Raw genomic sequence first — 12,121 nt, forward strand, 5'->3', positions numbered from 1 at the left:
CCACTTAGGGCAAGGGGCACATCTGTGTGGCCCAAATCCACAGAGAACAAGGGGGTAGCTGTGAACCATGTGGCATCAGCTGCCAAGAGCCCACCAAACATCCGATCCAGCGAGGTTCTCACGGGCAATCCCACCTCTCCTGACCCTCCCCCAGCACCCAGCCACAAGCCAAACCCCCACAGCACCCCTGACACGTGTGAGTGCTGGGGGATCTCCATGCCAGCAGTGTCCCCGAGGTGCCACTGACCAGAGCTCAGAGGCACACCACACCCCGTGCCAGCCCATTGTACCTCTGCTGACACCACGGCAGCAGAGCACGAGCAAGCTGCTGCTCAAGGCTCAGTCCAGTGCCCACCGTGCCAATTAGAAAGAAGCTAAAAATAGCAGGAGAAAAGAAAAACAAAAACCTAAAAGCACCACACATTTGTATCACATAGAAAACTTCAGGATCAAAACCGCTGGACTGAGACATTACTGACAGAAAGAAAAATTCCTGAAAAGCACAGTTAGATCAGAGATGACACCTATCAAGGCTGGAAAGCTCATTAGTCTCATCCAGGCTGCTGAAAAAAGTTAATTGCAGACTGTGGCAAAGTGAGGTTTTCCCCTACACTCTCCTTGCTGAACATGAGATCAGCTGCTGGACACCTGAGGTGGTGCTGGCGATTCACCAGCTCCTCAGCCAAGTACCTGAATGAGACCACCTAATTTCCCAGGAACTGGGAAAATTTTAGTTCGGTTTACATGATTTAAATCCCTTAATCCTCATTGTCCTCATTGTCTGCTGCACCCAGTGTGGGTGCCTGTATTCATCACATATCCATACCCTGCTCCCTCCCAGACCAACCATCTACAGCTGCAGGTATAAAACAGAATTTGCAGTTAAAGCCAATGCCCAGCACAAAGCAGAAAGCACTGATGGGGGAGGGAGCAGTTGTGACATAGAACAATTCACACACTGGTGCCACTCACAGCCTCAGGAGCACCAGAAAAGCTTCCACTTCTGCTCAGGGAGGCACAAGCACAGAGAGAGAGACACCAGCACGAGCAAACCACAGGAGGAATAAATCCACTCAACATCAGGACTTACCTCCACCCACTTCCCGTTGACTTCCATGAAGAGGACGCAGAAAGGGTCGGATTTGGAAGTGACATCCCTGTCCAGAAGGTTTTGGCCGCAGATGGACAACTCGACTTTGCAGACACAGTACTGGGAGCCGACGGGCCCCGCCGGCGTGGGAGTCATGGTGTACGCCATGGAGCCCGGTGGCAGCAGCTCCAGGCAGTCTGTGGGACAGCACAGGGAGAAACCTCAGGGCTGGGAGGCAGCAAACGTTCTGTCAGCACTGCTGGGCTGGGCACACACAGCGTGGCCACAGGCAGAGCCTCTTGCTCTAAGCTACACACATGATCCAAACCATGAGGCTCTCCTGGCTCCATCTCCCAGATGTCCTGAGTGGAAGCCCAGCAGAGCACCCATGACCTGCTGTGAGTTTGCTCCATAAATAACAGATTTTCAAGGAAAGGTAACATCTTACCCCCTCAAGGGAGAGGGAACACCCCGACCTCTTCTTCCAGCATGCTGGGCTTTTGTTTGTACTGAGAAGCCACATTTCCACACCATCTTTCAGCACAAACCTGATTGCTGTCTGGCTGTCCCCAGGCAACAGACCACGGACCTAAGCTAAGAGGGGCAAACTTGAGCTCTGCTCTGCAAATCATCATAGGGAAAGGGGTGAGACTGTGAGGAGGAGTGTGATGCAGTGCAGCTCCAGTCCTCAATCAGCTCCATCTCCACCCAGCTCCCAAGGCCAGCAGAGAACAGTGGCTCTGGCAGCAGTTAAAAAGTGGCAATAGTTGTTTCAGAGCAGTGAAGGCACATGTGACAAGTGCTGCATGACCTGGAGCACCATTTACAGGGCCCTGACTAAAAATCCATTTAAAATCTTATCAAAAGTCTGCTGCCAAAGCCATTTTGCAGAGATAAATGTGTTTTATACCATTATTAGTGCAAAACCCCATACCACAGGACAGACTTGACTTCTGATATGCATTTCACTTGTCATGAATCACCAGTGGCCTTCAATGGAAAAGAAAGGGGAGAAAAAAGAGAGGAGAAAAGCATTTTCAGGTTAATTTATACTAGCAAACCTTTGTGGCTATGGCTGCTAGTGGAGAGTGAGCTCCTCTCAGCAACTGCTCCAATATCTTTTGTCTTCTCTTTCAAGAGTGGCTCCTGGCTCATCCACTTTATTTGAAACCCTCGAACATTGCCTTCCTCCACCTTGATAAACCATCTGCTTCTATTTTGCATTGAAACCCCAATTAATATTATCTATTTGTTTTGCTTGGGTATGAGTATTTACAAGCCCTTGTGCTGCCAGGAGCTGGGCTGCTGCCCTTTTCCCTTGCAGCTCAGCTTCCAAGCTGGAATGGGGACGGAGGGCAGGGATAGGGTGATCCCAGCAGGGCTGTGGGAGAAGGAGCTCTGGGCTCACCACCAGCTGTCCCGAGTGCTCAGCCCTGCTGCAATGAATTCTGAGCAGAAAACAGCTCCAGCTCCCAAGGCTTGGAGCCTTCTTCTCCTGCCTGCCAAGATCTCTGCTTGGCACTAAGTCACCAGAAACAAGCCTGGTTTTAACCCTCACCAGTAAACACAAGCTCTTCACCCCAGACTGCTGCTCAGGGAGAGTGGTACAACCATCCCAGCTCCCGAAGAACTCAGAAACTTCTCCAGAAGAAGGAAAACCCCATCCCTGGCTGCAGACACTCGTGAACATCACCAAAACAGCACCCACATCCCTTTCCCAAGCGTGGCTCCCCCTTGCCTAGACCAATCCTGTCTCGTGCCATCACCCCCTGTGCACAGCAGCACAATGCCAGAACAGTGGCAGTGTCACACCAGAGCAGTGGCAGTGTCACACCAGAACGGTGGCACATGTGGGAAACCTTCCATCTATTGCAGCTTCAAGGAGGAACACATGGAGAAGTAAAAGTCCTCATGGTTCATCCACCATGGCTGGGGGGGAGCTCCAAGGTGCCCATCCCTGCCTCTGCTCCACCCAAGCCCATGTTGCCAGCTGCAGCTAAAGTGAAGATTTTACAAAATTATTTTTCTTTAATGCACTGATCATGTAATCGATGTCCTAAAATAGCCAAGTCTGTTCTATTTATGCTGCTGTCTGTCTACTACTCCCTTTGAAAAGCAAACATGGGGCAGCTGTGCTGACATGGACCTGGTCCTGCTGGAGTAGGGAGATCTGGGCTGGGTTTTTCCATCTCCCCTTCTCCAAGATCTCAGTGCTGTCTCATAAAAAGCAGAGGCAGTAAGTGACTCAGTGGAAAAACCTTTTTTCCCAGGGCTGGCAGACACTAAAACATCCTCTTGGTGCACAGCACATCACCCGTACGCCAGCCCCTGAGCTCAGCCTGTCTGGCTCCCCAGGGTGCGCACAGTCAGGACAGGCACTGGGATGAGGAGATGGCCAGCACCAGCCAGAGCAAACACTGGAAAGCCACCTCTCCTGCCACTGCACTGGCACGGATACAGCACCTTCCTCTTGCTACACCAGCACGGATCCAACACCTTCCCCAGGGCCAGGTGCGGGTTCAGCACCTGCTGCCTCAGCTTCAGCTCAGAGGCTTCACATGTGAGGCACCATCAGCGAGCCAGCACATTCTAACACCCCACAAAAGCTTTAAATTCAGGGGGTATTTGAGCTGGCACCGAAAGAGTTGGCGTGCCATCATCTGTATTCCAGTCTCTCCTCCCGTTTTTGTTCTCCTCTCCCCACATTTGCTGCCCTTAACAAAGTCCTGTGACTCGTTCAGCATCTGCAGCCAAATATTCTCCTGATGTTCCATCCCAGCTGCCGGCGCCGTGCCGAGCACGCAGACACGTGCTCTCCCAAGGAAACACGGCCAGGTTACCAATGAGGGGTCTCAGGGACAAGCCTGAAGGTTTGGCTGCCCCACGGTCCCGTCTGCTATCAAGAGGTGTCACAAGAGCAGGACCAGAATACAGGGACATGGTCACCAAATCCCTTTTGGGCTCCAGCTTCCAGGACCTTCTGAATTGAACATCTTTGTGCTTACAACTTTCAGGTACTTTTCTTCTCCATGGCCTGGTCACTTCCAAGCTGCTTCATGTCCACAACAACCCACAGGGAAGGGTTTTGCTGTCTGGGGGCACGCACAAGCCCTGGGGCTGCCCTGAATATCTAGCAGTCCCAGAGCAGAGTCTCATCCCATGGCACCCCAATCTCTACAGCAGATAGCAAAATCACTTTTATGAAGTGTAAAAGGGTCAGCAGAAAAACCTGGGAGCTTTACTTCCTCTCTTATCTGAAAGGGAAAGAGGGGAAGGAGATATCTGTTTTGCAAAGTAACTTATGACTGAAGAGGTTGCCTTCCCTCTGCAGAGGAGCAGCCCCATGAGCAGCAGTTCCTCAGGCCATGCTAAAGTTCTGTTTTAAGAATTAACATGAAAAACAGAGGGGAAAAATAAAGCCGTGCTTTAGGTAAAACATTTGGGGGGAGGGGCTCAATCTTAATAGTGCCCTAAATTCAGTGATCTCTTCCCATTAAAGAAATAATTTCTTTTCATGGCCAATACCAGGCATATTTGAAACAGACACAGGAGTACCAACACCCAACAGTGATACCATGCAAAATTCTGCTGTGTCCATCCCAGGGAACAGGAGATCCTTCTTTGGGATGATCCACGATTTCTGTAAAAGCCCACAAAAATCACCTGTGACTGTTTCCCCACTAAGGCTGTCCTACTACAGCCTATTCAGGAAGGCGAAAATGAGAGAGGAGTATGAACCAGGTAAATTGGGGTTGTTATAAATCACACATCTGAGCTCACAGGCAGTGGAGACACAGAGGGAGGAGCAGCAGTACCTGAGGGAGGATTAGGGGCAGGTGAAAACAGGTTGTCAGATGATTGAAGCAGGAGGGGAGTGTGAGGATACAGAAACTGCTTGCCCAGAGCAGCAGAAAAGCTGAAACACAGGACACATGGAGCTGGAGACATCAGGAAAAGCCAGGATGCACTGCAGTGGACACCCGAGGCAGCTCCCCGCACCACCACAACTCACAGTGGTCACTTTCCCCTCTCCTGCTGACAAACAGAGTCATCTCCAGAATTATTTTGCAAAGCAAAAACGTTTGCCTCTCAGCCCCACCCAGGCAGTTCAGTGGATTCACAGCTTGCACCTGGTCCTTTTAGCAGCCTCGTTACCTTCTGCACACGGGTGCAATTGGTCATGTACACAGCACCTTGCTGCTGGTCCCCCAGCAAATGCCTCTGCACAGATGAGCAGGCTGGGAGGCAGAAAAGGGATGCTTGGTACACCCCTGTAGATGCTCCTTGGGTACCTGCTACCATCAGAGGACCTTCATGCTCCCATTGGGCAGGAAAAGGCTGAAAACTGCCTCTGAGCATCCCAGCACAGGTAGCACGGCTGGGACTGAGCTCAAATTCTCCCAAATTCACAGAGATTTGGGGTAGACCCAGCAGACAGAGATGCCCAGGCAGGGCTCTTGTTTCCAGCCTGATGCACAAGTCCCACAGTCCTGCCTGCTGGAAGCCAAGGGGACTGTACTGAGATACTTTGGTGCCTGATACAGAAGGACAACCTAAATAACGTGGTATCTCCAATGAACCCTTCCTGACGGAAACTGTCCCTAATGGGCTGCAATAGACAACGCTGCTGGTGCTGACAGCTGAGCTTCTCACAGCAGCACTCCAAAATTCCCTCTCAAGGGCTGGTGGCCACTGCTGTGACAGTGACTGCTTCTCCATTTCACGCTTGGGCCATCCCCACCCACAGCTCCTCTCAGACCGCTGCTGTCCCCAGAAAAGCTCTCACCCACAGGTCTTTGCATGTTTGGTGCCAGTGAGGGCAGCACCCACCTTGCTGGATCCCCAAGTGGCTGCACCAACCAGCACATTGGCAGCACCCAGCAAAGCTTCTCCAGGGGCTGAGGATCAGCAGAGCCCTGAGGAGTCACCTGAGGTAACCTTGGAATCACAAATCGCAAGAAAACTCTGAGGGAAACCCTGTGGAACCAGAGCTGGACATCCCCAGTGGCTCATCTCATTTCGAAAATATCATCACCTGAAAAGCAACCCCAAAGCACTTTCCCATGCCCAGGACACAGCTGAGGACACTGCTGATGTCAAGCACGGATCCACCACCTCCAGCAGCCTCTCTGCCATCCCCACACGTGGCACAGCAGCTGCTGGACTCCAGGAGGCAGTGGCATTAGTGAAGAGCCTGGCTCACACTGAAGGGTGGCAAGGTGGGAGTGACTCCTCCTGCCCTGTATCCTGCTCCCCGCACCACCTCACAGCCCTGACCACGATCCCAAGGGTCCCCCCGCGACCACCAAACTTGCCACCCTGGCTGCTTCCTCCATCTGAGCAGGAACTGGAAGGACCTGGGGCTGCTCTGTTCCAAGCAGCCATCCTGTAGCTGAGGTGAGCTGCTGGAGGGCACCAGGAAAGGCAAAAGCCCCTGTGCCAGCATCCCTGCGGGGTGAACGCCGGTCCCTCTGCAACAGCAGGGGCACAGCCGCTGCCTGGCCACTGCTCCAGGACCAGAGCATGGAGCCAGGTCCTCACGGAGGGGCTCACAACCCCTGGCAGAGACACCAAAACTGGAAGTCTCAACAAGCCAGGGATGTGAGAGGAAAACCAAACACCTTTATGTGCTTCTGGCATGGAGACAGCTTCGGGCAGAGCCTGCCCTGGCACTAGGGACCAAAGAACAAATTTGTTCTCCAGCCCTCTACAGATGAAGTCTGAAAATGTCCCCCAAAGTACCTAAACCTACTTACCGATGGGAAATCGCGAGGATTGAGGTGTTTCCGCAATCCTCAGCGCCGTCGCGGAGCCGAGGGCTCCGGGCTGGCAAACGAAAGCAAAACCCAGTCCTCCACACCCCGCGGTGACGTGGGGACAGAGGCAGCGCCGCTGGTGACACGGGCCGGGAGGAGCTGCAGGGGCTGGGGGTGTGCTCACGAAGTCACAAAGTGGAAAAAACAAAAAAACCAAACAAACCTAACAAAAAAAAATAAAAACACCACGGGAAAAAGTCCTTCCTCCAGAGAGGAAACAGAGGGGTTCTGCTACCGGCCAGCACCAGGGGTGCGTGTGCAGGGGGCAGAGCCCACCCTGGTGCCAGCCCTGCGCTCACTGCCGGCCCGCAGATCCATGCCCTGCTCACACATCCACGTGTGCCTTCCAGGCTTGCTGCTCAGACAGGAGAAAGGGCAAATAAGGAGCAGGGCGAGGTGAGAGCGTAGAGCTCCCCCCGTTCGTGGGACACAGCGATGGCCGAGCCGCACAGACAGACCCCGCTCCCGGCTCCAGGGACACGCACGTATCTGGCTCAGACACGCCGATGAGGGCTGCACGTTTTCGCTTGACTACGAGTTTCCTCTGGGGCTCAATTTAGGGAAATCTGTGATTCAGGGCAGAAAACATCGTGATGTCACTGAGAATCGTGGCGATCACATCAAACCCTGCACACAACCGCCCTACAAGGCGGACCCAAGGGAAAGGCTCGTGTGCCGGCTCTGCACCCGCTGCGTTCCCAGGCAGAAATCCACGCTGCCCGTTCCACGGGTGAGGAGGAGGCTCAGTCCTGCGGGAGCAGCCACAGGCAGCACCCGTGGGAGCCCCTGTCCGAAAGAGGGAAACGCCAAACACAAATCTCCTGCCTCCTCAGGGCGGCGATGCTCTTGTCAGACACCTGCTCCAGGTGGGACAAACAAGCAAACCAGGAGATGCAGCAAGGGAGGACAAGGCTCTCTCAGGATTTGGGGCATATTTTAGCTTCCAGTATTAAAAATTCCCTGCCCCATCCTACAGCAGCCATATGAAAGCAGGGCACACCATCACAAGGAGGGGGTATAGATCTGTTTCAAAACTGGATTTGGAGGAAAAAGTGGACTTAATTAAAGCCAGGCCCTATGGAATGTAAAGGATCAGGGCTGTGGGGAGGGCTGCAAAGGACATGCAGCCATCAGGGCTCCCTTGCAGGTGCAGAGGGAACCTCTCACATCCTAACTATACAGCATGTACGTAACAGGCTGCTTAACTTATTAACCACTTTCCTATGCTATTGAAAACAAAAATGCTGGCTTTCTGAATCTTAATTGTATTCCTATTCCCAGCCAACACCACCTATCACATGTGAGAGGGGAAGAAAAAAAAAATCACCATTTATGTGATCAGAAATATATTTAACTGCTTTTGGACCTCACTGCATGTCAGCCTAACCTCATGTCAGCAAGAACAGCCCCAGCAGCAGGCAGCTGTGCAGGTCCCTCCATGCCATGCACTATTTCATCCCTAAAGCAACCAGTGCTTCAGAGCTGATAAGATAAATAAATATTAATTCATGGGTATTTATTGCAATGCTTGTTTGCACTGGGACTCCAGCGCCAAGTCATGCAGAGCACTGATGTCCCCAAGGCTGCAGCCACCTTTCCCCCTCCCTTCCATCCCACCACTCAGAGCCCCCCATCCCTTCCCCTTCACAGACGGGATTTTCATCACTAAGATTCAACATTTTCCCAGAGAATTTTAATTTTTTTGGCCTGCTTTGCAGCAGAGAGATGCTGCCACTTGATGTGTGAAGCTTCACCCTGAGACAGAATTGTGTGCCAGCAACACAAAAATGCTGTGGTTTGTGAGAATGACGTCTGACTAATTCTCGACCCCTTCTCAACAGCTTTAGACACCGCTCGAGGGAATATCAGACTGGGTTTAAATGGTTGCACAGCACTGGACTTGTTTAATAGCAAAACTTGTATTCCCAGCTTGTATAATTTTTAAAATCAGCCTCATGACAGCTGATGTTTCTTCCTAAATCCTCAGCTTCTGGAATCACGTGATGATGGAAAATCCAGGGCTGGGAGGAAGGCGACTATTTTAGACACAAGATTTTTCCTGCTGGCTACAGGCAGAAAATATGACAGCTCCTAAACACAAGGCCTTAGCAAAAGCAGCAGACAAATAAAATTGGAGCCCTTCTTGCTGAATTCTACACTCGTTTGTTTTTCTGGCATTTTAACAACAATGTTATGATCTCCAAACTCACCTGAGTTACTGGGAATTAGTTTTTCCCCTGCTCCTATGATCCAAACAAGTAACCTCGCAAAGCCAGCAAGGAAACTGAGCCAAAGCAGCAAAAAGTGATGACTCAGGTCATTCAACAAATATTTCACAGAGGTTTAAAAGACAAACTGTAACATTTCAGGGGCAGAAAGAGTGGGGAAGTGTTCAATTCTTTTTTTTTTTTTTTTTTTTTACACTGTTTTGTGGGTTTTGCATCCTGCCAGGAGCACTATTTCAAATGCCAGGCGACTCCACTGCACCAGAAAATTTACCATTACTTCTATCCCCCCACCCTGCCTCTGAACACCAGCCAAGGTTCTCACATAAAGAGTTCCTTATGAGAGCTGGCAGCCCTGAACCTGAACAGGAGGCTGCAAGCGTTGCTTTTTCATCAATTAACCTGGAATTATGTTCCCAGCACACCGACGGCTCCTGGAGAACAAGCCCTGATTCACGGTGGCGCGAGCGGCTCCGGCCAGCTCCCCCCAGGCAGGGCTTTCCACTGAAGTCAGTGGGAAACTCTTTCCACCAAGTGTAACAGGAGCAGAAGTTGTTCCTCCCAGACTCTTCACGCACCACACTGAGACTGCTGAAAGGCAAACAAAGCTGCTGCAATTCCAGTACACAGCTGGGCAGACTGGTAAATCGTGGAGTAGCTACGGCTGCCCCAGCACCGCAAAATCCCGATGCTTTGGGGTGAGGGAGAGGGATCACTGGAAGAGGAGCAGAATCAAGGACTGCCAAGGGCTGTGCAGCTGATGTATCCCTTTAGGGCAAAGAGCATCTTCATCCACAGCTCAGCTCCAGCAGCTGAACCCGAAAAGGATTTTTCCACACTGGAGTCCCCAGTTCCTGGGGTCCAGAGCCCCTCCTACAGCACAGACTGGCCACGCACTGGAGTTGTCTAACCCTGATAAGCAACAGCTTCACAACAGCTTATCAGCAACCAGCATGAATCCCTTGCTGTCCCCCAGCACAGACCCTGGGAGCAAGGATGTCCCCAGGACACAGCATGTTGATCCTCAGGATCTCAGCTCCTTTCAGCTGGAGCTCACAGGGCAGTAGGGAAGGAAAAGTGTCGACCCTGCCCACCCGCACACTGCACCAGGGCAGTGTCTGCAGCCCCTGCAAGAGATACAAACTGTGTTCCTGACCAAGCAGGTCCTGGGAACAGCAGGGCACATGCCAACAGTGCCAGCAGAGGCAGGCTGCTGGCAAATTCCATCCCCTTGGGGTTGGGGATGAGCAACCAAATCCAGAGCGTTGGCTCTTAGAGAGCAGCTCCAGGACTGTGTGTCTACCCAAGACAGGGGCTAGGGGCTGCCTACATCACAGGAAGATGAAATCTGGGGACACTTGGAAGCCTCACTAGATGCCCTCACTCCTTCCCTCCACTTTATCCCAGTCAGGATGATCCAGCAGCAATAGCAGGGAAAGAAAAACACACATCACCAGAAAACGTTTGTCCCAGGCTATCACACAGCTGTAACCAAAGCAAATGCAGCATTTCCCCAAGGCAGCTACAGGAAAACATTCTCCACTGACTGCCTTCTTCAAAACAACTCCTTTCCACATGCCCTGAGCTTTTGTTCCCAGCCTTCCTCCTCCCATCTCTCCATTCCCTGCCCCCAATGGCTTTGGTGGAAGGCTATTTCTGGCTGATAATAAATAATTTTCAGACTCCAGAAAAGCACAGTGGTATCACAGGCCCCAGTACCTGGGCTGGCTCGAGGAGGCTGATGCAGGTGACAGGGGAGCAGGATCAGAACTGAGCACACCTGGGCTGTGCTCGCAACTCCAGCTTTTCCAGCGAGGTTCAGGTGTATTGCCAGGAGGTTCAAACCTGGTCCTCGAGGTTCATGAGGATCCTCCCAATTCCTTTTCACAAAGCAGCTCACGCTCTGGGGAGTCAGCAGCAAGGACCCAGCCCTTCAGAGATGTTTCTGCCACCGAGGCTCAGCTCTCTACTCACCTCTATTTCCTGTTCCACCCTCCTTGTGGTGACCAGCTCCAAAGGGTGTGTTTGCCCACCAAGTCCTCCAGTCCTGCTGGCTTTAGTCCAGCCACTTTGTCTAAATTAGGGTTACTCACACAAAGACTTATTGCATCAGGTCTTCAGGCTGGCAGAGCTGTCAGGAAAACAGCTCCCTGCCTGCCATCCTCCAAGCACCCTCACTCACACGGCTGAGTGAAACGCTCCGCTCGCCTCTTCCTCAGAGAACAAAGCGTCTTGCTGGGCACAGAGGAGAGAGAGGCAGCGCATCCGTGAGCATAAACCCTCCCAGTGCCCCCAAAATGCATGGCATGAAGGAGATCATCGCCAGCTGGAGCAGCACTGGGCTGCAAACAGCTTCTGAAGAAGCGACTCTGTGATTCCTCAGCCTCCAACTCGCCCGATTCCCCCCGTGACTCAATGCCAGAGGATAAGGAGAGGGGCTTGCAGCAGCTGCCCGGAAAAAAAAAACCCTACAAACATCCTCAGGCCTGGGGAGTGAAGCCACCAGGCCCCGGCATTTGCCTGGGGGTCGCATGCCCAGTTGACATCTTTAGAAGTGGATAGAGACACACAGAGAGTGGGGGCAGAACAACTTCCACAGCGGGCATGAATGGAGGGACCTGGGCTGGGGAAGGGGAGCGCCAAGTGACAGGGGGCCGTCCTGAGGGGTGGTCCAGGAGCCAGAGGTCTGTCCCGGAGCAGGGAGGGTCTGTCCCAGAGCACGGAGGGTCTGTCTGGGAGGACAGAGGATCTGCCCAAACGGACAGAGGACAGAGGATCTGCCCAAACGGACAGAGGGCAGAAGCGCCACCACACACCTCGGGACGAGCCAGTGGGGAGGACACTACCCTGCAGCTCCCCGTCCGGTGGCGGACACCGGTGTTAGGCTGTCCCGGCCAGCGCCACCCTCCCGCCGGACTCTCCGGAGCCTCAGCACCCGCCCGCGGCACGGCGGACGATCCCGCCGAGCAGCCCCACTCCGACATCCCCAG

The 12,121-nt window shown here is 52.8% G+C and overlaps 1 protein-coding gene across 4 annotated transcripts in view; it reads right to left on the minus strand.

The window, feature by feature from the left end:
- CPNE2 (copine 2) overlaps positions 1-12,121 on the minus strand; it is a 43,890-nt gene that overhangs the window by 31,614 nt on the left and 155 nt on the right. For 2 of the 4 annotated variants that reach the window (XM_068203035.1, XM_068203032.1), the window contains exon 2: positions 1,091-1,287. In XM_068203035.1, coding sequence (XP_068059136.1) covers positions 1,091-1,258 — 168 coding nt within the window. In that variant the 5' untranslated portion in view covers positions 1,259-1,287. Of the gene's footprint in view, positions 1-1,090; positions 1,288-6,846; positions 6,966-10,850; positions 10,875-12,121 lie in introns of those variants that run through there. The other 2 variants (XM_068203034.1, XM_068203033.1) reach the window with 2 other exon arrangements.

Source organism: Anomalospiza imberbis, chromosome 12 (genome assembly GCF_031753505.1).
Source record: "Anomalospiza imberbis isolate Cuckoo-Finch-1a 21T00152 chromosome 12, ASM3175350v1, whole genome shotgun sequence".
In the NCBI taxonomy this organism is placed as follows: Eukaryota; Metazoa; Chordata; class Aves; order Passeriformes; family Viduidae; genus Anomalospiza; species Anomalospiza imberbis.